The sequence below is a fragment of the Pelodiscus sinensis genome, chromosome 5 (genome assembly GCF_049634645.1).
Source record: "Pelodiscus sinensis isolate JC-2024 chromosome 5, ASM4963464v1, whole genome shotgun sequence".
In the NCBI taxonomy this organism is placed as follows: Eukaryota; Metazoa; Chordata; order Testudines; family Trionychidae; genus Pelodiscus; species Pelodiscus sinensis.
Genome location: NC_134715.1, coordinates 44,473,239 through 44,497,445, shown reverse-complemented (window position 1 = coordinate 44,497,445; position 24,207 = coordinate 44,473,239). Strand labels below are relative to the sequence as shown.

Below are 24,207 nucleotides of genomic sequence, written 5' to 3'. Positions count from 1 at the left end.
CCACTAGGTCTCCCTATTTTATTGCTATTAACTTTCCTTTTGTTTACTGGTTTGCAGAACTGCGGAATTTTTGCTGCAGCAAATTACAATTGATACCACCTACTGAGCTGAACCATGGGAGAGGTAGCAACATGTAAGAGTTTCCTCATGAGAGATCTTGGTTCATATGTATATCATAACTGAGGTAAGGAGATCACAGGTATCTGGAATGCGGAGAGCTACTGTAATCATGATCAGCACTTTGAGGTATCTATGAACACTTAATCTGTGCATGAAGCTGATAATGTCCAGCAAAATGTAGTTAGTTAGCCAACCACGGCAATGTCCTACATGCTACTTGATGGCATTTTTCTGTTTGTCTATGTTTAACAGGATAACTTTTGAACTTTGCATTCAGTCAACTACAAAACCTCAGGGAATGTTCTAGGCATCAATGGACAGAAGAACCCTATTGAATTTGATAAAAAACAGAAGGGGAAAATGAAGCGATCACACAGAGCTCTTTGTGTCCCATTAGCAGACCAAGCCGTTTCACCTACCTCTGTAATTGTCTGTAGATCAAAGAACTGGTGCATGGGATCCATTAACAGTTATAACTATACCCCAGCCTAGCTCTCGTCATCATCCCAATACCGTTGAAAATGATGACAGATAAAAAGAAAAGAAATAAGAATGGTGGAGAAGAAGGGATGGTGAGAACCCAGGAATTGAGAGGCACAAGGGTTGGGATCTAGAGATACTTAGGCACCTGAGTCGTGGTTTTGGTACATATTAGTGTTGAACTCTTCCCTGCTGATCTCCTCAGTGGGCTGTGCCCACAAAAGCTCATGATACCATCTACATGTTTTGTTAGTCTATAACAGTGGTCCCCAACACGGTGCCCGCGGGCGCCACGGTGCCCATGGGCGCCATGGTGCCCGCGGGGCCATTTTTGTGCGCCCGCCAAGTGCTCGGGGCTGGCCTGGCCCTGGGCACGTGGTGCATGCTGTGCCGGAGCCAGCCCTGGCGCATGGCCGCGGCGCTTGGTGGGGGAGCTCCTCAGGAATTAGCTATTCAGCCTGGGAGTACCTTCTGCTGGCCAGCATCCCATCCTCTGTTACTTGTCTTTTGCACTGGTTCAGGCTCCAGTGTCCTTTCTTCACAGTATTGCCCTGCAGAGTGTCCCTCCCCCACACTCTGGGATCATCTCCTCCTGGGGAACCTCGCCTCAGAGTAGCTGCCAGTTGTCATCTAAGCCCCTGTTTCTGGGGCAAGTTGTAGTCTGAAATGGCCACTCATCATTAGCAAAGGAGTGAACCTGCAGCCTTCTACAGCACTGGCTGTTTCCCTGAAGCCCTCATATCCTTAAGCTCTAGTCTCAGGCCCTGTAGCTCCCCAACTCTCCGGCTGCGTCTAGCTGTCTACTCTGGCCGCTTGAATTTCCGCAAGAACACTGATGATCTCATGTAAGATTGTCAGTGTTCTTGCGGAAATACTATGCTGCTCCCGTTCAGGCAAAAGCCCTCTTGTGCAAATCATTTGCGCAAGAGGGCCAGTGTAGACAACGCAGTATTGTTTTGTGCAAAAAAGCCCCGATGGCGAAAATGGCGATCGGGGCTTTCTTGCGCAAAACCACGTCTAGATTGGCACGGACGCTTTTCCGCAAAAAGTGTTTTTGCGGAAAAGCGTCCGTGCCAATCTAGATGCTCTTTTCCGCAAATGCTTTTAACAGAAAAACTTTTCCGTTAAAAGCATTTGCGGAAAATCATGCCAGCCTCCATGTCTTTCCCCAGCATGGCTCTGTCTCTCAAAGCTTCTGGAGCTTCCCAGGCAGCTAAGTCCTCCATGCTCCACAGCTAGAGCAAGAGTATGTTCTTTCTTCCACCGCCCCAGGATCCCCTATTTATACAGGCCCAGCTGGGCCCTAATTGGCTGCTCTGTGCCATAGGTGCTGACTCCACAACCCCAGCCCTCTCCCAGAGCTAGATTTAACCCTTGTTAGGGCCAGTATGGGGCAGATTCCCCATCACAGCACCATTGTAATCCACAAAACTCCCACCAGACTGCTGCCTATCCCTATAGGTGCCTAAATTCACTTGATGTCTTAAGTTTTTGCAGCTGGGCATGTGCACAGCAATTTCACTCTAGTGCCCAGATGCCTAGTTCCTGCTTCACAAACCAGAAAAGATAGACGTACAGCAGCCCAGGGAGCAGGGACAATCCTCTAGGCGTGCTCAAAAGCTGCCTATTGGATTGGGGCCCTCAGGTAAATTTATACAAAATAGCACCTGCTAATAGGAAAAGTCCTTTCTCCTCATATCTGTAGAGGATAGGGTACTTACCCAAGATGTGGGGGATTTCTAATCCAGATTCCCCCTCTTCCTGGGAAGAGGAAGAGATTGGAAGGGAGATCATTTACCTTTCATATGGGTGTCCTAACTACCAGGCTAGATAGTCATTCATATGCTTTCTTTGGCCCAATGAATGTTATGCATTCCACTGATTAAGTGGAACAACTTCAACAGGAGAAACTGAGTGAGCACCATATCAGAATATCCTGTACCATAGTGATTAGGACACCCACTGTACTGCATTGAGTGGTGTTATTAAGACATGTAAAAATCAAGGCCAGATAAGACCACCATGACCTGACTTTAATATTAAGGAGATGAAAAGCTAAGGCATTAACCCACACCAGAATATGTCCCCAGCTGTGTTCACTTTGGCTATTTAAAGGATTCGGGTTTTGGATGACCTCATTCTTATTGCTGCCCACAGGCCCTTTTATAAGCACAAAATGGATCAATTGTTGGCGTTCATGTTATATTGATCCTTAAGAAATAATGAAATAAAGGTGATATATGCCTGAACATAACGGGTAGACAGAGTTATAATACCGTATTTGAATCTGTTGGTACTGGAAAAGTGAGAGAAAATATTGGTAAGAGAAAATATTTCATACAGTTCTCAGTACAAAGTACCATTGCATTATTGCTTGTAAATCTGCTAATCACTCAGTTTTTTCCCTAGCTGAATGTCTTTTCTATTGGCATTCATAATATCTAAATCTGACCCTGACTTGGCTGCCCAAGAACTAAGACTAAAGCAAGGACATTCACTCTGTCCCTTTCAGACACTGTTTTGTGTTACTATAACACTAGCCTTTCCAGTTAACCAGTAACACTGATGAGTCCCACTGTCAAATCCCATCCTTTCTTCGTGCGGGGAAGGATGTTGGATGAAGTTTGAGGTAGCAGATTGTATGCTGACTATTAGTTACTTTGGTATGCTCTAAAAAGCAACCAGATTTGGCCTGGCTCCTTATTCCATTATACTTTTTCCCCAAAACTTTTGTCCCCTCTCCATTTGAATCAGGCATCCTCTCCTCCAGGCATAGGCATGAGAAGTAGAAGTGTGTGGGGTGCTGAACCCCAGATTTTGCACCTCATGCCCAGGGACCCCTGATGCCACCAGCGGCTCTTGTATTTTAATGGTATGTTCTAACTCAAAAGCTCCTAGTCAGTTCTATTTACATTGTTTAGCCACACAAAAACTTGGTCGAGGTGGATCCTGTAGAGAACAGGTGCAACAGAGAATTTTTTTAAATGAATGTTGGTCATTTTAGCTGCTTCTTACTTGTAACTGAAAATTTAAATATACTGTGCATGCAGGCCTGATCAATGGAGTGCTAGTAAGTGATAACACGATTGATTGTAGCAGTGAGGGTGAGAGGGGAGGATGTGCACAAGATTGATTAATTGATGACATGGCATGGAATCCTGATTATTCTGAGGAGGGGAGGCAGGCCAGGGGCACTCATGCAACCCTGCTTGATTAATGGGGCATGGCAGGAACACAAAAAGCTGATTAGTTATTTGAGAGAGAGTGAACACATACAAAACCTGATTGATTGATTGATTGATTGGTGTGGGGCTAAGTGCCCCCTAAGCTGCACAGCTTCCCATTAAGCCTCATGCAAGAGCTCAGGACTGCAGCGGAAAGAGATCTCTCTCCTCAAGCCTTTAAGCTGCAGCGATTGGCAGAGGGGAACCCTTCCCTCCCTGCCAGCCCAGCACTGAGCTGCCATGGCCAGCAAAAAGCCCCTCTCCACCAGCCCCTGCAGGGAGCCACCCAGGAAAGCCCAAACCCAACCCCCTGCTCCACGTCAAGTCCCCTTCAGTCCAGAGCATCCTCCTTCACCCCAAAGCCCACACTCCAAACCTTGTATCCTCTTTTGCACCCCAGCCCCCAGTCCTGAACCTCTCCCCAAACTTCAAGCCCCCCTTATCCTCTGTCCCATCCCAGAGCCTGCACTCCCAGCAAGAGCCTTTGTACCACAACCTTCTGTCCCAGCTCTCAGCCCTACCCTGGAGCCCATTCTCCTAGCCAGAGCCCTTTTTCCTGCACTCCAACCCTATGCTCTAGCTCTGATCTCCCTCCCACACTCAGAACCTCTTGGCCCCACACCTGCCACATGAATTTTGTTATGTGCACCGGTATGAAGGTGCTATGTTGAACACCACCTCCAGATTGGCGCGCACAAGAAAATTCATGTCACTCAGAGGTAGGAGAATTTAGAGGGAACACTAAATTCAGGGGAATGTTTATGCTAGCCTAACTGATGATGAGGCAGGCAAGAACAGGCACACCCAAACCTCATTGGTTGGTCTGTGAGGGGAGATCTAGAACCTTGCTTGAGGGAACAGGAGCAGGCGCATCAACCCTGACTCAACGTCGAGTCCAGACCTAATCTCCAGGACTTTTGTATCCAATTTCTCTCCCACAGCAGAAGAGAGTTTGTATACAACTGCTAGTATGGGAGGCAGAGCTGCTGATAGATAAACATGTACTCCCACTGCACTTTTAGCCCCACAGGCTCTCTCCTCTTCACTCATCCCATTAAGCACCAAAAAAACCTTGGAAATTAATATACAGCCTACTTCTTATCCAGTGTCTGGTGATTTGTACTTATTAAGGCACAAATAGCTTAATAGTTAAGTTAGTGTTATTTAAATATTCCCTAACAGCCATGTGAGCCAGCTGGAGGCTTCTGCCTTCCAGTCGGTCTGCCCTCTGTCTTCCAGCTGTCTGTGTTCTAAAACCTTAGAGGGCTCTGGACTTACTTCCATATCCTTACATAACAATAGCGGCTACTCTATACTGATAGTAGAAACCCACAAATTCAAGGTCATGAAAAAGTTAAGCCCCCTGATAGCAGCCATTACTCTATCCCTAGAGATGCCAGCCTTCCATTACCCTCTTCAGCTTCACACATTCCTTTACGAAACTACCTTCTCCTACCTACTATACCCAACATCCACAACTACTTCTGCTACAGGAAAATAAGCTGGTAGGAACATGTGCAGAAATGTGAAAATAAAGCAGAGTAACAGTTGCTGTGTATGGTTTGTGGGGCATGATAATTGTAGGACTGATAAAGCATGTGCTTCTGGGTGGAGGAATAGAGGGTATGTACTGTTAAGTGTCTTATCTTTTAATGTCTTGCCTTTTGTGGGCTTCTGTGTGTAGCAACCTTGCAACTCTGTTTCCCGGTAAAGTTTTGTGTATTAATATATTAACAATGCTAATCACTTAAGGTATGTCTAGACTACATGTCTCTGCCAACAGAGGCATGTAAATTAGACATACTGACATAATCAATGAAGCGGAGATTTAAATATTCCCCCACTTTATTAGAATAAAAATGGCCGCTGCATTGTGCCGGCTCAGCTGTGAAACAAGGTTTACAGGATTGATCGGCAAAGGCTTCCCTTGTCGTCTGATTCCCGTCTTGACTGCTGGTTTGTGCTGACAAACAGCTGAGCCGGCATAGCACGGTGGCCATTTTTATTCTAATGAAGCGGGGGATATTTAAATCCCCACTTCATTGACTATGTCGGTATGTCTAATTTACATGCCTCTGTTGGCAGAGGCATGTAGTCTAGACATACCCGTAGATTCTATAAAGAGAAGATTGAGGAAGGGGGCTGGCGCAGGACATAAATCCACCAGAGTACATTCAGCCCTCTTCTCAGTGAGGGCCTACTAGCCATTAGACCCTTGTCTTATTTGAAAATGTGGCCCTTGATTAAAAAATGTTAGATGCTGACCGCTACCTAAGGCCCCAAGCACAAGCGTATGGGTCCCACTTCTGTGATGGCAGAGGAAGCATTTTCTTTAAAATGGCTCAGTGGTTATGTGGGACCCGGCAGTTCATCAGACTAGTCATTGTAAAATCCCAAAGTCAGCTGTGGGAGCATCACAGGATTTTGTGAAGTGTTCTACGTAGACATAATAGAATTTTTCAACTGGTTCAGATTTGTTCAGTCTTTGGAATTACCATTTTATATTGGAAGATTATGATAGAGAGCAAGACTTACACAAATCAAGCACTGCCCTCTGTGGGTGGGAAAAAGCGTGTTCTTCTCTAAATATATTCTGTTATACTTCTCTCCAAAACTAATTTCATGCAACCAGAACTACTGATACACTAAGACATGCCCTTCACTGGCTTCATTTGATACCTAAGTACTACACTACTGAGCACCCTCCACATCCTCATAATAGGTGGATCTTACTGGAGGCAACATGATCCAAACCAATAGGGACCTGGACAGGAATCAATAAACCCATGTTCCACTCTGAACTCCACCATTAAGCTGTTATGTGACTTCGAAAAGTTACTTCAGACACCTCAGCCTCCGTTTTCTTCATCTATAAAATAGGAATAATGATTTTTACCATGCTTTATAAAGCACTTTGTCACCTTCGTATTATAACCGCCAATTAATATTCTCATTGTTATAAAGAGTGCTGTATTCATAGACAAAGATGCATTTACTCTTCATATTTTGAAACTTCTTTTAAGTACTTTGGTATGCTGTTTTACATAGAGTAACAAATTCTACAGGTATGTTTTACCAAATACCATCACATGACAAATCCATAGGTCTCCAGGTGCTTGATAGGCAGCATATTGTGCTAATGTGTAGTCTCCGAGAAAGAGTTTACAGTACAGTCGTGGATTTCTTGTTGTATGGGTTGCAGAAGCACTGTGCACATATTTTTGAAAAAGAGCTATGATATGAAACAGCCGTATAGCTTGCACTGGAGCAATTTAGAGTCTTAAATTCAGCTAAAAAGCCTCTGGATATCCTAAACAAGTCTTGGATTGAGTCCTGCTTCTAAGGACTTTTCTTCATGAAGGTTGACAGACTTCACACTCTTGTGAAAGAGCAGCTTCAGAAAGCAACTGGGCATCCCCAAAACCCGCTTTTCGAGAAGTACAGTCAGCTCATATTGAAAAATAAAAGTATAAAGTCTTTTGGGGGTAGGGATGTAGATAATTAGTGAAGTAACCGATAAGCCTAGTATTTTGGAGTAGTCGAATCACTATTCGGCTAGTCGCTTCTTCTCCTTTGCTGCCTCTATCAGAGGCGGGGGTGGGGAGAATAGAAGCCAACTTAAAAGCCGGTTCCCCCAGCACCATCTCTGTGGGGGGGAGGGGTGAGGAGAGGAGCAGGGGAGGCACAGCAAGGAACCAGGCACGACCTGGGACTCAGCTATCCCAGCTCACGCCTGGTCCCAGATTTTGCGCCTCTGCCTTTTAAATGTAGTAAGATAGATAAATAGTTACAGCACATTTAACTTTAGAAGTAAGTTAAGATACAAAACACAGCCACAGAAATACCAGATTAAGACTTTTTTTATTCAAAATAGATCTTCCCACAATTGTATTTGTTTTTAATCAGAGTGTCATTGTTTGAAAGTAAGTTTGTGATATGGGGGATTATTGAAGTTCAGGAGCCTCATTCTACCCCTACATTATACAGAGTACCATATTTTCCGGCGTGTAAGGCGACTGGGCGTATAAGACGACCCCCTAATTTTTTAGTTAAAAGATAGGTTTTCGTCTTATACCCCAGCGCTCCTCTGCCTCCCCGGCTTTGCTCCCGGTGTCCCTGGTCTGCTGGAGACGGTCCCCAGCAGACCAGAAGCACCGGGAGCAAAGCCGCAGCGGCAGCGGGGTCCCGCACCTCTGAGGCTTCACCAGAGCAAAGCCTCAGAAGCGTGGCACCCCGCCGCCGCTTCGGCTTTGCTCCCGGTGCCTCTGGTCTGCTGGGGACCGTCTCCAGCAGACCAGGGACACCGGGAGCAAAGCCTCTAAGGACGCCCCGGCAGCGGGAAAGCCTTTGCAAAGCCGCGGAGGGGCTCGGGCAGCGGGGCAGCCCAGGTGCGCCTGGGATGCCCCACCACCGGCTTCCCCCGAGGCTTTGCAAAGCCGCGGCGGGGCTCGGGTGGCGGGGCAGCCCATGCGCGCCTGGGATGCCCCGCCGCCTGTATACCTGGCGTATAAGACGACCCCCGATTTTTGGGGGATGTTTTTTAACATCAAAAGTCATCTTATACGCCGGAAAATACGGTACTCATATTATACAGGGAATGGAGATAGGGCCGTATTTTCATCTTGACAACATTATAACTTGCTGTAGGATGTCGGGGAGGGAGGATACACTTGTATGTAATTGGAAAGAAAAAATCCACATGTAAGTTACACCACATTAATTTTCTTTTCAGAGTTCTCTATCAGTTTTACAGAAGAAATATTAGTCCTAGTTTTAGGATTCATAATTACCATATGAATTGTATAAGAAATATACTATGTTTGATACTAGCAGTGGTATAATTGCCAATGATAATCACTGGCCATATTAAGTTTTATGTGTATTTTTCAAGTTTTTCTGTAATTTTTCTGTGGTGTAACTGTTGCCTTACCTTGCTGGAAGGTTTTTTTTTATTGTTATTAATTATATTTTGTAAACAGGTGCTTTGAACTTCTGACAGTTATGTGCCTGTAAGCACTTCCAACCTTGAATTATACTTTTTTGTATGTTAGTTTGAAAGTTTAGTTCAAGCTGTTTAATAGAGACATTGTAGAAATGTGAGGAGAAGGATAAAATCTAAAATGTTTATGCAAAAATAACATAAAACACTTCATTATAAATAGATCCATATTCCATATATTAACAATGTTCCTAATTATAATATAAAACTTGTTTGTGGCCAAGATTGTACTGTATTTTTATAAAAATATTAGTCATATGTAGTTTGTACAAGATTGTGTCCATGAACATTTTTATTTCAATAAAACAAATAAAATGATAGTGTTTTTCTGATTAATATTGAATATTGCAATGTAATAATCACAGCCTAGAATACAGGTAAGAGTCAATGTAAACAACTAAATTTAAATGAAAAACTTAAACAAAAGTTTACCTACAATGGATTTAATTAAATCTACAGCTTTTCTTGGTAAATAGATTTAGTGTGTACTGTATGGTACCTTGACTATACTACTGTATACTATGTCTCTGATTCAGAAAGGAGCATACCCACTGCAAAAGTTTATTTCTCTCTGGCATAAACTAAGCCATGTTAGGTTGTAAGTTATAAGGAATAAATACTGATCAAAATATCAATCACTGGACCTAACAAGCAGTTTTTGGCACAACAACCTGCAAGATTTGTTTTACATCTCCAAGGAAGAACATTAGGTTTCAGAACATCTGTCAGCTGGTTGATTGTCATACATATTTCCATGAGACTCTTCAGAGGTATCACTGTTGCTCACTGAGGAAAGAGGAAAAAATACAGTGATGTTTTAGAAATAAAATAGCAACGTATATTTAATAGTGAAGAACCTGATGCACCATCACTTCCTCTGCAGCTATTTATTTACATTAGCTTAAGAAAATAAGAACAGTCATAATGAGTCAGACCATTGGTCCATCTTGCTCATTATCCTCTCTTCTGACCATGTCCAGTACCAGATGCTTCAGAGGGAAAAAACAGAACAGAGCAATTATTGAATGATCATCCCATCATCCATACCTAGCTTCTGGCAGTCAGAGGCTAGAAATCCCAGAGCATGGAGTTGCATCCTAACCATGCTGACTCCATTGACGGATGTACCCTCCATGAAATTATCTCATTATTTTTTGTTTTGGCCTTCACAATTTCTCCTGGCAACGAGTACCATCGCTCAGTGGTTTTCAGACTTTTTTTCTGGCATCCCAGTTGAAGAAAATCACTGATGCCCACGACCCAACAGAGCTGGGGATGAATTATTTGGATGTGGGAGGGTGCTCAGGGCTGGGGCAAAAGGGTGGGGTGCAGGGATGAGAAATTAGGTGTATAGAAGGGGCCTCTGTGCCTGGGGAGGGCTCAGGGCTTGGGCAGGAGATTAGAACATGGATTTGGGGCTTACTTCTAGTAGCTCCCAGTCAGAAATACAGCAAGGTGCTAAGGCAGGCTTCCTGAATGCCCTGGCACCGCAAACTACCCTGCATTCCCAGAGTGGCCAGCAGCAAGTCCAGCTCAGAGATGGAGGTGTGCAAGCGGTTCTGCAAGGCTTTTGCCTTCAGGAATTTCCCCCCAGCTCTGTGCAGAGCAGGTGCTTGGGGCGGGGAAACAGCCTCTGTGACCCCTTTGCCTAGGAGACGGACAGGGCACAGCACAATGTCCGAACAGGTAAGGACCAGCAGTTTTCAAAGTGCGGGTTGCAACCCAGTCACAGCCAGGCAGCACCACTGATGAGACTTTTAACCAGAGCCGTTCCGTTCATAGGATTGTTCGAGGTGGCCGCCCCAGACCCTGCGCTTTTGGGGCCCTGTGGTGGCTGCCCAAACCGTCTTATGGACAGGAGGGACCAGGAAAATTATGGGGGCCTGGAAGCCTGCTCTGCTCCACCCCACCACCCTCCAGCCCGCAGTGTTCAGCTTCCCCGCAGCAGTGGGAAGCAGAGCACCCCAGCCCCAGGGCACTCTTCTTCCTGCTGCCATGAAGTGGACTGCAGCAGGCCGAGAGAGGGCGGCAGGATGCAGCAGAGCAGGCTGCCAAACCACTCTGACTCTCGTCGCCTGTGTAGTGAGTGGAGGGAAGGGTAATCCCTGCTGTCACTGCACCAGGCCTTTCATAATTCCCCAGGTCATGTTGCTCGGGAGGGGGAGAGGAGGCAGGCTGGGGCCTGTGACAGGGGGTTGCCCTGAGTCCCATGCCTGGAGCAGTGGGGAAGCCTTGGGACGGCCCTGCTTTTAAAAAGCCCAGTCGGAGGTGCTGACCAGAATTTCAAGGCTCTCTGGGTGCTGAGCAAGGCGACCCAATGCCTTCCATTGCATCCCTCAGTACTGGGTCGTGAGTTGCACTTAAAATCAACAGTCATAGGTTGACTATAAGTTGTGTGAAGAAGTACTTCTTTAGGTTTGTTTTAAAACCTGCTGCCTGTTAATTTCATGGATGGCCCCTGGATCTTGTATTGTCTGAAGGACACTTCTTTCTTCTCTGTCTCCACTCCATTCATTATTTTATACACCTATATCATATATCCCAGTCTTTGTAATCTTTCCTCATATGGAAGCTGTTCCATACCTCTAATCATTTTTGTTTCCCTTCTCTGTAATTTTCCCAATTCTAATATATCTTTTTTTTTTTTTGAGAGAGAGAGAGAGAGAGAGAGAGAGATACCACAACTGCATTCAACAGTGGACATATCCTGGATTTAAATAGAGGCATTATATTTGCTGTCTTATTATCTCTCTCTGTCTTTAGGGTTCCTAACATTTTTTTGACTGCTGCAGCACATTGAGTGGATGTGTTTAGAGAACTATCCACAATGACTCAAAGATCACTTTCTTGCGTGGTAGCATCTGATATAAATCCCTTCATTTTGTATGTATAGTTGGGATTATATTTTTAGAGTACATTTCTATACATTTATTAACATAAATTAGCTTGGGCAAACTAACAGACTAACCAATAACTAATGCAACCTTGTGACCTGTTATCTACCAGGAGCTAGCCAGACTAAAGATTTGCAGAGAGTAGCTATAAGGTTTGAAGGGCAAACAATTAGTTTTAGCAATAATACTGGATCCTGAAAGCATGGATAAATCAAGCAAAGATACTTTAGACATATACTAACGCCCATATTACAAATTCCTGTTAAATGATCGTCATATATTAATAACTGAGCCTTCATTTTATAACAATATCTTATTAATTAAATGCATATACACATGAAATAATAGTCATTAAGCTGTAAATGATGCCTAGAGTCTCATCAGGTATTTGAAAGGACTTCAGTATGTATTAAGAGTTTTAAATCAAATCATCATCTATGTGTTTGGAATTTGCAACCCACCACTTCCTATCAAGCCTGTTTTAAATCATCTCATAGGGAGGACTATCCAGCAGTAGTGTTAGTATGCTATCGAGCTCTTACATGCTGATTTATAAACACTTTAATTTTTAGCATAATTAAAACTGCCCAACCTTCAAGGAATCTTTTTATTTGTAAGCTAAACAAGATTATACATGGAGTCACTAGGAACCCATCATACTATTTTTAAAGGTTGCTTTTTGGAGCAGAAACACATATTAAAAAGTAGTATTTGTACCCATGGGCTGTGTCTACACTGCACCCCTTTTCCGGAAAAGGGATGCAGATTAGACACTTCGGAATTGCAAATCCACGGGAGATTTAAATATCTCCTGCGGCATTTGCATTTACATGGCTGCCGCTTTTTTCCGTCTTGGGGATAAGCCGGAGAAAAGCGCCAGTCTAGACGCGATTCTCCGGAAAATAAGCCCTACTTTCAAGTAGGAATAAGAAATCCTCCGGAAAAGGGCTTATTTTCCGGAGAATCGCGTCTAGACTGGCGCTTTTCTCCGGTTTATCCCCAAGATGGAAAAAAGCGGCAGCCATGTAAATGCAAATGCCGTGGGGGATATTTTAATCCCCCGCGGATTTGCAATTCCGAAGTGTCTAATCTGCATCCCTTTTCCTGATAAGGGGTGCAGTGTAGACACAGCCATGTTGTTTAGTTGGTGGCAACCATATACATAGATTCTCTCTTAGTGCCCAAAATAATGTTTTCTTTAAATTTGCAGTTAGTTAATACATAATACAGTTACTACCACTACATTCACTAAGGTGAATATGTTTTCAAAATCAAAAACTGGGCCACTTTTATGGGGACGAGTATTTAGGCTTGCAAAATCTTCACGTAAAAACCAAAAATACATTTCCTTTTAAAATCTATACTAGGGTTGTTGCTGTTGCCTTAGGATTCAACAATATGGTCACATTTCTTGGATTGCAGGAATAAACTCCAGTAGCTCTGTGTTCTGAATTTGTCATGACACACTGTGTATACTCTGAACAAAAGAACTGCTTTGTGTCAACACTCATTCAGCTTTTCTCTGGGCTCACAACATGTGGAACAAACAGAACACCTGTCCACTTCATCTTTTTATTTCTGGTAAGCACAGAGCAAATTCTATTTGGAACAGCAATATATTATGAATAAACATTGTGTAGCTATTAAAAAATGTTTGGCTTGCTGAAGGGAAAAAAACTGGATGAAAAACCAGATCATATGGCCTCTCTATTAGTACAATACAAAACATCTTTTACCTTTTTAATCACAAGAGGGTGACAGGTGTTAGTGATCTTACATAGTACTGTATAATGGACTGAGCAAATTAGCAAACAGATAGAGGAGGGGAATCTAACACACACACACACACACACAGAGACAGACAGACAGACAGAGTTATTTTTTGCTCAGCTTCCCCCTCTTCTTTTACTAGTGCTCTGCAGATTCATTTCACTATCTTACTCTCTCCTTTAGGAATATGTAAAATCACATGGAATGGTATCTCACATGGAATGGTATAGGGATGTAAGTGACTAGTTGACTATCTGATAAGCAAAAGCTTATTGGATAGTTGACTCTCAGAGGCAGCAAGGGGAGGAAGCAGGAGCCAGTGCTGTGTGGGGGGAAGCCAGCTTAAAATCCGGTTCCCACCAGCACCATCTCCATGAGGGGCAGGGGAGGCAGGAAGGTAGCAGGGACCAGGAGCGAGCGGTCAGGTGATTCCTGGCTCATGTCTAGTCCCAGACGTGCCTCTGCTTTTTAAATATATTAAGAGCTGACATGCTCTTAATGCATTTAAAAGGCTAAAGCACAGTAGGGGGGACCTAGCGTGAACCAGGACAGCTGATTCCTGGCTTGTGCCTGGACCCCACTCCTCCCCCTGCCTCCACTCCCACTCATGGAGACTGGGCTGGTGCACAGCAGAGGGGACCCTGCGTGAGCTGGGAATAAGCTGTCCATGCTCACGCTGAGTCCCTCCTGCTAAGAGGACAGGCTTTTAATACATTTAAAAGACAGAGCTGAAGTGGAGCTAGCTCCCAGGTCAGGAGCTAACCCTGCTGCAGTTCCCAGCTTATCAACCAATCGACTAGTCGATGGAAAATCCATCGACTAGTCGATTAGCTTATTAAACGAAATTTAACATCCCTAGAATAGTAACACTTTCTTCTGGAAAGCCTGTTCAGCAAGGTACTTAAGCACATGCTTAAGTTTAAACCACGTCTTCCACAGCAAAGAAAAGCTGTGTTTGGCTTGAAAGCAGGCAGCACAACAGAATTGCCAGGCCCCTGGGCACGAAGGTGAGGGGGGCAGCTCCACTGTCCTGGAAGGGTCAGGGCCTCAGTCAGAAGGGGCAGGGCTGGAGGCAGCACCACATCCCCTCCCCTCAGCCAGCTCTTAGTGGTGCCTGGAGTGCACCATCCAGGGCTCTGGTGATAATTTAAAGTATCTGGAGCGCTCTCTGCACACTGCTGCAGGAGCAGCAGCCTAGAGCCTTGGGACAATTGCCTCCCCCCTTTCTGTGGACCTGCTTGAAAGCTTGTTTCTTTCACCAGCATAAGTTGATCCATTTAAAGATATTTCCTCACCACCTTCGCTCTCTAAACTACGAGTAGTTCTGTTGTCGCTAAGAGAAGTAATCAAATTACTGAAAAGTCTCAGAGGCGTAGCATAGTAGCACATAGTGCGCCTGCTTGGCTACATTGCACATTCTTGCGCAATAAGATATGCAATTGAGCTGCGGCGATGAATATCCCCATGCCTCATTTGCATACCTAATGAGCCGCCATTTTGCGCAAGGGGCTTTTGCGCAAGAAGAAGCAGTGTAGACGAATATGAATATCGCCGCGCCTCATTTGCTTATCTTGCGCAAGAATGCGCAATGTAGACGTAGCCCTTGTGTTTACATACGATAAAAAGAGAGGAGCTCAGTTTGATAAGGTAATAATCCAGGGGTCCAGTATTTGTTCCCATTTAAATCAACATCAGAAGAATTCTTATCTTGCACAAAATTAGGATTCCATCAGCTCCTAAGTGCTTGATCCAGCTCCTCTGAAAGTCAGTGGGAGCTGAGTCAGATACATGTGTAATCAGAAGCTTTGATCACTTTAATAAAAATCATTAGATTTTATTAGTACCATCTTCAATACAGCTCTGATGGATTAAATTACTGCATGATGTTTCTCTAAACAAAAACTCTGTGTTGTAATGAATATCATGTTGTCACTGACATTTACAGGGTAATGATTTGTAAACTTGCTAAATAAATAGATAACAATTATGAAACCATTGATAGGATAATGAAGTTATGCTTCCTTTGGCGCCAAGACACTTCAATTAATTTTTTTTTTATGAGGATGGAATGTGATTCACAGTCACAATGTATGTACAAAGTTTCAATATGCACTGATTGTAAATAGCTGAGAGAGCTCGGAAATGGCATGCTGGACTATACCATATACCTTTAAGGGTTCTTAGGAATTTCTTGAGATCCAGTTGTTGCCGAAGAACCTGCAAGACAAAATACAAACAGTTGGAAACATTTCTTTTCAGTGATTTAACTGTGTAGCTACCGATTAAAGCAAACCTTATTTTAGAAATACTTGGGGGCTGTGTCCCCTGCTCGCTGCGTTCGCCAACCCCCTTCTCGCAGGGGGTAGGCAACTCCAGCTTCTCTCTCACTCCCCCCCCCCCCTGCCACCAGGGAGGGATACACTATGGCTGTGCCAACCTGGGCCCCTTCTCCTTCTCCCCTCTCCCCTGCCAGCCCGGGCCCCTTCTCCCCCCCCCCCCCCCCACCAACCCAGCCAGGCCCCTTCTCCACACCCCAGCCCAGGCCCTATCTCTCCAACCTCGCCCCTGCCCCGCAGCTTCCCAGCTTTAACCCCAGCGGCCAGGGAGGCACAGGGTACCTGCCTTCCCCACGTGGAGCAGAGAGGCACAGGTAGTGCTGTGTGCATGTGATGCTCCGGGGGGCATTGCAGCCTGCTGAGGTAGGGAAAGCAGTAGCATGGGGGGGCCATTGTCCTGAGCTCTCCCCCGTGCAGTCCCGCCTGCGTTGTTCACTGCCCCAGCACCACCCGCAGAGCCCTGGGCCGCCAGTTCACCCACCAGGAGTGGAAGGGAAGGAGCAGACAGGTCGGTGCAGTGGTTCCCCCAGAATGCTCTGGCAGCTGCGGTAAGTGCAGCTGCTGAGGAGGCGGGTGAGTCTCCGCAGGAGCAGCCAGACTCGGGGCAGTTGGGCACCGTGCTCCGGCCCCCCAAGAGTCTGGCAGCGGGGGAGCCCCCAAGAGCCCACTGCTGGCACATAAGCCCAGCTGGGCATCCTGTTCCTAGCACCTGTCCTTGGGCTGCTGTCGGCTGCGATGTGGGGTCTCTTGGCTCATGTTTCTTGGCGTTGAAAGCCCTGTGGGGTGGGAGTGTAGGAAGGGGAGTAGGGCTTGTTTTAAAATAGCAATTCCAAATGGCAACAGGAAGCAGCGAGGTTGGGCTCAAGCTAGGAGTGGGAGGGGAGAAAGGGAGGAGGCAGGAAAAACTGTTTTTTTCTGTCATCCCTCAGGAAAAACTTTTTAAAATACATATATAGAAAAAAGATACTGTTTGGGTTCATGGGTTGACATTTTCAAGGGTGTCTGGGGGATTTAGACACTTACTGGTCATTATCTTTATTTTGTTTCTAATTTTAATGGCATACGTGTTTAAATGCTCTAGACTGCTCAACCATGACTTATACAGATTGCACCTCCCTAAACTGGGACTCTGTTGTCCGGCAACATCCCTGGTAAGGCAAAACCATGGATGTTACTGAACAAGAGAGCCCTGGGGCAGCAGGGCCAGCAGCTGAGAGCCCAATGAAAGGCAAGGCTGGTGGTAGCAGGGCCAGGGCCTCAGCAGAGTGGCAACGGTAGCGGGACAGGGGCAGCCCATGTGTGCTGGCCTGGTAGCGGGCTTGTGCTGAGGCAGCCCCATGGTGGGAACAGAGCCTCAGCAGCCTGGCAGAGGAAGCCTGTCTGGGGCTGCAGCAGCTCGGCAGCCCGATCGGCAGTAGAGCCAGGGCTGTGAGCTGCCATGCCAGCAGCGAGGCTGGAGCAGCAATTATGGCAGCGGGGTCAAGATAGCCATATTGCCTGACCAGCAACGGGGCCGAAGGAGTTGGCAACAGGGAACGGCAGCAGGCTGATGGGGCCAGAGGCAGGGGACCTTCCCTGGTCTGGCAAAACCCTTCATCCAGGACCGCTTAGGTCCCGAGGGTGCCGGACAAGTGAGGTCCAACCTGTAGTTCAGTTCTATCGTAGTACTGTTTAAAACAAATGAGAAAATGGGGTACCATAATTGTATTAAACATTGCATTGATTCTATGTGGTATAAAATACCACGTCTGCATATTGGTCTTTTTGTCAGCTTCATATGAGAAGATTCCTCCTTTCAAATTCAGTTAGGCTAAAGCTTATCATATCGTGTGACACTAACTTTTCTTTAGGCACTAACTTTTCCATCAAATAATTTTGCTACCCATCATGAGGCAATTGCAATATGCTACCTCCCAAAAGCTCTGTGGGTTTAACTTATTAGCCAAAGTTTAATAAAAGCCATTTTCAATGTTTGGTGATGAATTAAATAAATATTAAATTCTTGATCTAAAAAAGACATTTTAAAATGTGATATATTAGTTAACATACATATAGCTCTGCTTAATTTTTCTAGACAATGATGCAGCCGACCCAAAACACATAGGTATTACTTTGTTTTACAAGTAAAACATTTTGGATTAGGCTATACTCTGCACCTTCTGAATCCTGCCAAGACTCATCAGCAACAGCCTTTTGATTCCTTGAAGATGTGTCCAGCATCTCTTGAGCTGCTGTGGCTGTTCCTTCTTGAATACTGTCTACGTTGTCCTCATGAGTAGAAGCTGCTGCAACATCCAAGCCTTCACCCACAACTTCTGTAAATTAAAGAAGTTAATTTATCAGTAAAGGTAAAGCTCCATTTTAGACCTAATTTAGTGAGCGTGATTCTAATTTTAAGCACAAGTCGTTTAAGTAAATAAGATTATCCAGTGCTTACAGTTTAAGCACATACATTACGTAAGTGTTTGCAGGGCTGAGATTTAAGACACTACTACTGTTTTTTGTTACATCCCCATATCCTAGGGACAGAGAATTATGAGCACTGATTAGCTATGTTGGAATTATTTGTAATATTCTAGACCAAAGTGTGTATTTTTGAGAAAGTGTTTTCTCCTGGTGGGTCACTTTTATAGTGTACAGTATTTTCAATTTTTTCTAACCCATATTGCGCAATGCTGACTTAAATTGGCTGTAGAAGGTTCAGTACAAACTGGGTGGGATTGGATAATCTGTTTGCTAGAGATTACATTAAATGTATTTCCACTTTCCTGTCTTTTATGGGTAATGAAGATACTGTTGAGCAGTTCTACATGCAAAACTAGCCCTTCTTTTAACAGCATGCTTGGGTCACTGGGTTTGAGAACTGCCATAGCATGAGGGCTATTTAACCTTACTTGATGAGGTTTTTTTATATCCCTTTGCCTTTTTTCAGGCTTGCCAACATGGAGCCTTATTGCAAGGCAAGCCAGGGGTGTGAAGATACAGCACGCCAGCCTGTCAAGCACAGGGTTGCCAGGTGTCCAGTTTTGAATCCGACAATCCAGTATTTGAGCTTTCTGTTCGGGAAACACATTGAGAAAATAGAAATGTCCGGTATTTTCTAAATAAGATGTAATGTAGATTGTGACGTAATGTCAAGTGTGTCTGGTATTTTTGTTGACACCACCTGGCAACCCTAGTCAAGCACCAAGTCACTATGTGGATCCTCCTGCTACTGAAAGGTCTATCCTGCGCTTTGAGCTGCTATTTGAAACAATACACCAGTGTATAATAAAAAGCTTAATTAAACACCAAGGTCCACATGTTTAACAAAATAAGATCTATGGGCAGCATACACTAACTTGAAACACCTTAATTCACTATATTAGCACCTTAAATGAAAAAGTTCATTCTGGAAAATGAGAGTGCCAGATTGCTAAAAGGTAAAGTATGTTTAAAGCTCTAGTCTAGAGCCTTGTATCTTTTCCCCTCCATCTCTGTCCCATTCCCTAATAGCAGTGGTCCCCAATGTGGTGCCTGTGGGTGCCATGGCGCCTGCCAGGGCATTTATGTACACCCGCCAAATGATCACAGCATGCCCAAGCCATTCTTGCGCCCCGGGCCCCGTCCCCTATCCTGGGCGTGCGGCACATGCATGGCCCTGCCCCCAAACGGCGCATGTGCGGCCCCGGGCACCCAGCTGCCTCAAAAGGTGGGGGACCACTGCCCTATAGGCTTATCCCCGGAATGACATGTAACCACTCTAAGTTTCCATGACTTTTCTCCAGTAACTCTTGCTAAGATGTTTTCTCCCATATGAAACTGTACAGTTAGGTGTGACTATTTGAGGCTATTAGATGTTTCTTAAGAACATTACATTGTAGATAAGACTTTAACAAGTTCAAGCAAGACCATAATTCATAAACATCGCTGGTATCTGCTTTGTTCTTGCAAATATTACATTCCTATAGGCCAACCTAAGAAAATCACAGTCTTGTGTTGTTAGCTACTTTTATCCAAGCCAGGGCACAGATCTCTTGATTGAATATTCTAGATAAGCCTTTCTAGTAATCCATTTGTGATAGGTTTACAAGGAGCTGATATAATACATTTGATACCATTTCTTTTGGCAAACAATTGAAACTCTTTAGATGTGAATTTCATTCCATTGTCTCAGTCTGTTCATTAACTCCAGGACATGAAAACAATAGTCTTAACACTTACATCATCTATGCTGATCTAGCTGAATTCATAACAAAGACATCAGGACATTTAGAATGGGCATCTGTTGCAATCATAGACACACCCCAAAATTTGTCTAGCCTTGGCTGTGTGGATTCATAGCCATTGCATAGGATGCAAAAGAGCATGTTTAAGCATGTACTGGCAATCTACTAGTTTTCACCATTTTCTCTATTTGTGTGCAATTTGGACCTCCCGGGCCCAGCTCCCTCGAGACCTGACTGATCCCAGATTAGGGAGTTTTCCAGACTAAGGAAGGTTGGGGGACACACACCAGCCTCTCCATTGGACTCTTCTCCCCAGCTACCTGGCACCAATGCCCTCAGCCTCCTGGCTGTTGCAGTCCTGTGGGCCCCACGAACTCAGGCAGCAGCCCTGCAGATGCTCGTGGCCTTGCCACCATTCACAGGCCCCTCCAGCTGTCGACACTGTAGCCCACCCCTTCACGTCTGCAGGCTGTAGCCCACCCCTTCACGTCTGCAGGCTTGGCCTGGCCTGCTGTGAGCTCTGCTTGCCACTCCCTGTCCCCCTCCCCCACGGGATCTGGCACCCCCACTAGCTGCCCAGCCCATCCACCTGCAGGTTCTGGTGCACCATGGGCTCCGCTGCCCCGTTGGGCCCTCTAGCCAGCTCTGCTCCTAGTAGCCAGCAATCATTGTGCTAGAGTTCTCTGGTCCAGCAACATCTGTGGAATTCCCAAATGGCTTTTAGGTAATTCTGGGAAGCCCCCAGATTCCTAGAAATCACCATTCTGGTGCCACATCCTTAACCATAACATACACTTTACTGTTCTTTTTAAGGGAAGAAAGCTGGGAAGAGTTGTTTGTAAGCCAAAGTGCATTCATTCATTGTAATATCATATATTTTAGTGAGCACTGAATCATTTTTTGTTTCACATTGCACCCTGGCTTTTATCACTGCCAAGGGCTCAGTTTGTACCACAGAAGTTATATCTATTGTTTCTGGTTCCATTTCAGTATCCTTAACTGCTATTGCCAATGGTAGCTCTGATAAGCAAGCTTGCTAAATGATAAGCAAACATTTAAAGCAGCAGTTATTCTGTGCCTAGTGTAAAATGTTTCCTATGCAGATACTGGTGAAGCTTTTTAACTCCCCAGAAAAAATCCAGAGCTTCTCTATCAAATTCAGGAGAGTTACATTTGATAGAAGTTAAAAGTTTGAGAAGCAATTTCTGTACAATTTCTATCACATGAAACTATTTGCTCTTATTCCATATTGGCGATTGTAACAAGCTAATGTTACAGGCAAAGATACATAGTGCTATGTAAAACCCTTTCAGATGCTAATAGCTTATTCAATTGGCCTCATCAAAAGCCAATGCCATTTCTGCCCACTATGAAACAGTTCATTCAGAGAATATAATGCTGTTACTGTGGCAGGCAAGGGCCTGTTGTAATAGGTAATCATTCCCAGGAAGGAACATAATCATGACAGCTGCGTCTAGACTGGCAAGTTTTTTCGCAAAAGCACGTGCTTTTGTGGAAAAACTTGCCAGCTGTCTACACTGGCCACTTGAATTTCCGCAAGAACACTGACGATCTCATGGAAGATTGTCAGTGTTCTTGCGGAAATGCTATGCTGCTCCCATTTAGGCAAAAGCCCTCTTGCGCAAATGCTTTTGCGCAAGAGGGCCAGTGTAGACAACGCATTATTGTTTTGCGCAAAAAAGCCCTGATCGCGAAAATGGCAATCGGGGCTTTCTTGCGCAAAACCGCATCTAGATTGGCACAGACGCTTTTCCGCAAAAAGTGCTTCTGCAGAAAAGCGTCCGTGCCAATCTAGACACTCTTTTCCGCAAATGCTTTTAACAGAAAAACTTTTCCGTTAAAGCATTTGCGGAAAATAATGCCAGTCTAGATGTAGCCGACATGTTTTGAAGTTGCTTGGAGGAGGAGTCCTTCAGCTTTATCTTGTGATTCATGCAAACCAGCTTTATCAATAACCACAATATGCAACAATCTTCAAAAAAATATATATTTTCCTTTTGTTTGTGTTAAGGCCACATTCAGCCTTGCAAGTGAAGATTCTCAAGGTGTTCATCACTAAGGGTATGTCTACACTACAGCACTAACTTGAACTAACTTAGTTAATTCGAACTAAGCTAATTCGAACTAGTGCATCTAGACCTAAAAACTAGTTTGAATTAGCATTTTGCTAATTCGAACTAGCATGTCCACATTGAGTGGACCCTGAACCGAGGTTAAGGATGGCCGGAAGCAGTGCCGGCAGGGCATCAGATTAGGACTTAGAGAGTGGAGCTGCTGCCTCAGGCTAGCCGAGGCCTGTGTTTAAAGGGACCCGACCCCCACCCCGGACAGACAGTTCTCAGGGGTTCCCCGGTTGCAAAGCAGTCCTGGGTTGGAGTGCCCTGAGTGCCCACACTCGGCACATCATAGCACCTGGCCATCAGCCTGGCTGTACTTGCCGCAGGCTGCCATCCGGGGGAGGGGGGTCAATCGCGGGGCTGCAGGAGAGCTTCCACCCCGAGGAGCCCGCAGAGCCACCCCAGTCCTCCCCATCGGGGGCTCGTACCCCATTCCTCCCTCACCTCCTTCCACTTACCCCTCCCTAGCCCCCCTTCCTGATGTACAAAATAAAGGACACGTGTGTTCAAAAATAGAAACTCTCTTTATTGAACAAAACTCAGGGAGACTGGGAAAAGGAGGTGGGAGAGGGGAAGAGGGAGGGTGGGAGAGGGGAGGGCAACTAAAATGATCAGGGGTTTGAAACAGGTCCCATATGAAGAGAGGCTAAAGAGACTGGGACTTTTCAGCTTAGAAAAGAGGAGACTGAGGGGGGATATGATAGAGGTCTATAAAATCATGAGCGGTGTGGAGAGGGTGCATAAAGAAAAGTTCTTCATTAGTTCCCATAATAGAAGGACTAGAGGACACCAAATGAAATGAATGGGTAGCAGGCTTCAAACTAATAACAGAAAGTTCTTCACAAAGCAAAGAGTCAACCTGTGGAACTCCTTGCTGCAGGAGGCTGTGAAGGATAGAACTAGCACAGAGTTTAAAGAGAAGTTAGATAAAGTCATGGAGGTTGGGTCCATGGAGTGCTATTAGCCAGGGGGTAGAAATGGTGTCCCTGGCCTCTGTTTGTGGAAGGCTGGAGATGGATGGCATGAGACAAATGGCTTGGTCATTGTCTTCGGTCCATCCCCTCCCGGGTCCCTAGTGTTGGCCGCTGTCAGCAGACAGGCTACTGGGCTAGATGGACCTTTGGTCTGACCCAGTACGGCCATTCTAAGCTCAGGGTCGGGGGTCTCACTGGACCACCCTGATTTTCATGCAAACCTGCTCCTGGGTGGCCAGGCTGGCAGCTATCCTGCCCTAGATGGCCACTTTCCTGTGCCTAGTGCAGAGGTCGTGGATGAGGTCCACGATCTCCGCACTAGACCAGGTGGGCGCCTGCCTCTTGCAGACCTGGGCAGGCTCCCGGGAGCCGCCAGCCTGGTCCCGGGAAGAGGCAGAGGGCTGGGTGGCAGTGGGTGGCTGGTTCGTGTCGTGCCAGGTGCAGGGTCTGCTGGCTAGGTGCTGGCAGGCTTGCACTTGGCACGGGCACTGTAGCCAGACCGTGCCCCTTTAAGGGCTCCGGGGCCGCAAGGGGGGCAGAAGAGTTTCCCTGGTGGTGCCCAGAGTGGCCACCAGGGAAAGCTGGGGAGGGCTAGCCTCCCACTAGTTCGAATTAAGTGGCTACACAGCCCTTAATTCAAACTACTTAATTCGAACTAGGCGTTAGTCCTCGTAGAATGAGGTTTACCTAGTTCGAATTAAGTGCTCCTCTAGTTCGAATTAAGTTCAAACTAGCGGTTTGCCTGTGTAGCGCCTATCAAAGTTAATTCGAACTAACAGCTGTTAGTTCGAATTAACTTTGTAGTGTAGACATACCCTAACTTCTATGACCAATATATCATCCACATAAACACCCGAGTGCCAGGAATACCGTGTACTACCTGGTCCCTGGCAAATAGCGGGTTTAGATGTAAGTTATATGCTAGCCTGATACATTGAAATAAGCCCTTGTGTGTGTTAATCACCAGGCTGTAATTAGCACTGTGTTCAGTCTCCATTTGTAAAAAGACTTGGGCTAGACTGATCTTGGAAAAATGCTTTCCACCAGCTAATGAGGGAAATATA

General features: G+C 45.4%; 1 protein-coding gene and 1 long non-coding RNA gene across 5 annotated transcripts in view; one reads left to right on the top strand and one right to left on the bottom strand.

The window, feature by feature from the left end:
• Window positions 1-22,791, top strand: part of LOC112546013 (uncharacterized) — a 34,190-nt gene extending 11,399 nt beyond the window's left edge. The window contains exons 2-4 of the long non-coding RNA XR_012904132.1: window positions 58-184; window positions 17,898-18,171; window positions 18,756-22,791. This is a non-coding gene — a long non-coding RNA (uncharacterized LOC112546013). The remainder of the gene's footprint in view (window positions 1-57; window positions 185-17,897; window positions 18,172-18,755) is intronic.
• Window positions 9,098-24,207, bottom strand: part of MGARP (mitochondria localized glutamic acid rich protein) — a 46,116-nt gene continuing 31,006 nt past the window's right edge. For 3 of the 4 annotated variants that reach the window (XM_075929944.1, XM_075929943.1, XM_075929942.1), the window contains exon 5: window positions 17,879-18,138. In XM_075929944.1, the coding sequence (XP_075786059.1) occupies window positions 17,894-18,138 (245 nt within the window). In that variant the 3' untranslated portion in view covers window positions 17,879-17,893. Of the gene's footprint in view, window positions 9,610-15,655; window positions 15,705-17,878; window positions 18,139-24,207 lie in introns of those variants that run through there. The other variant, XM_075929940.1, reaches the window with a different exon arrangement.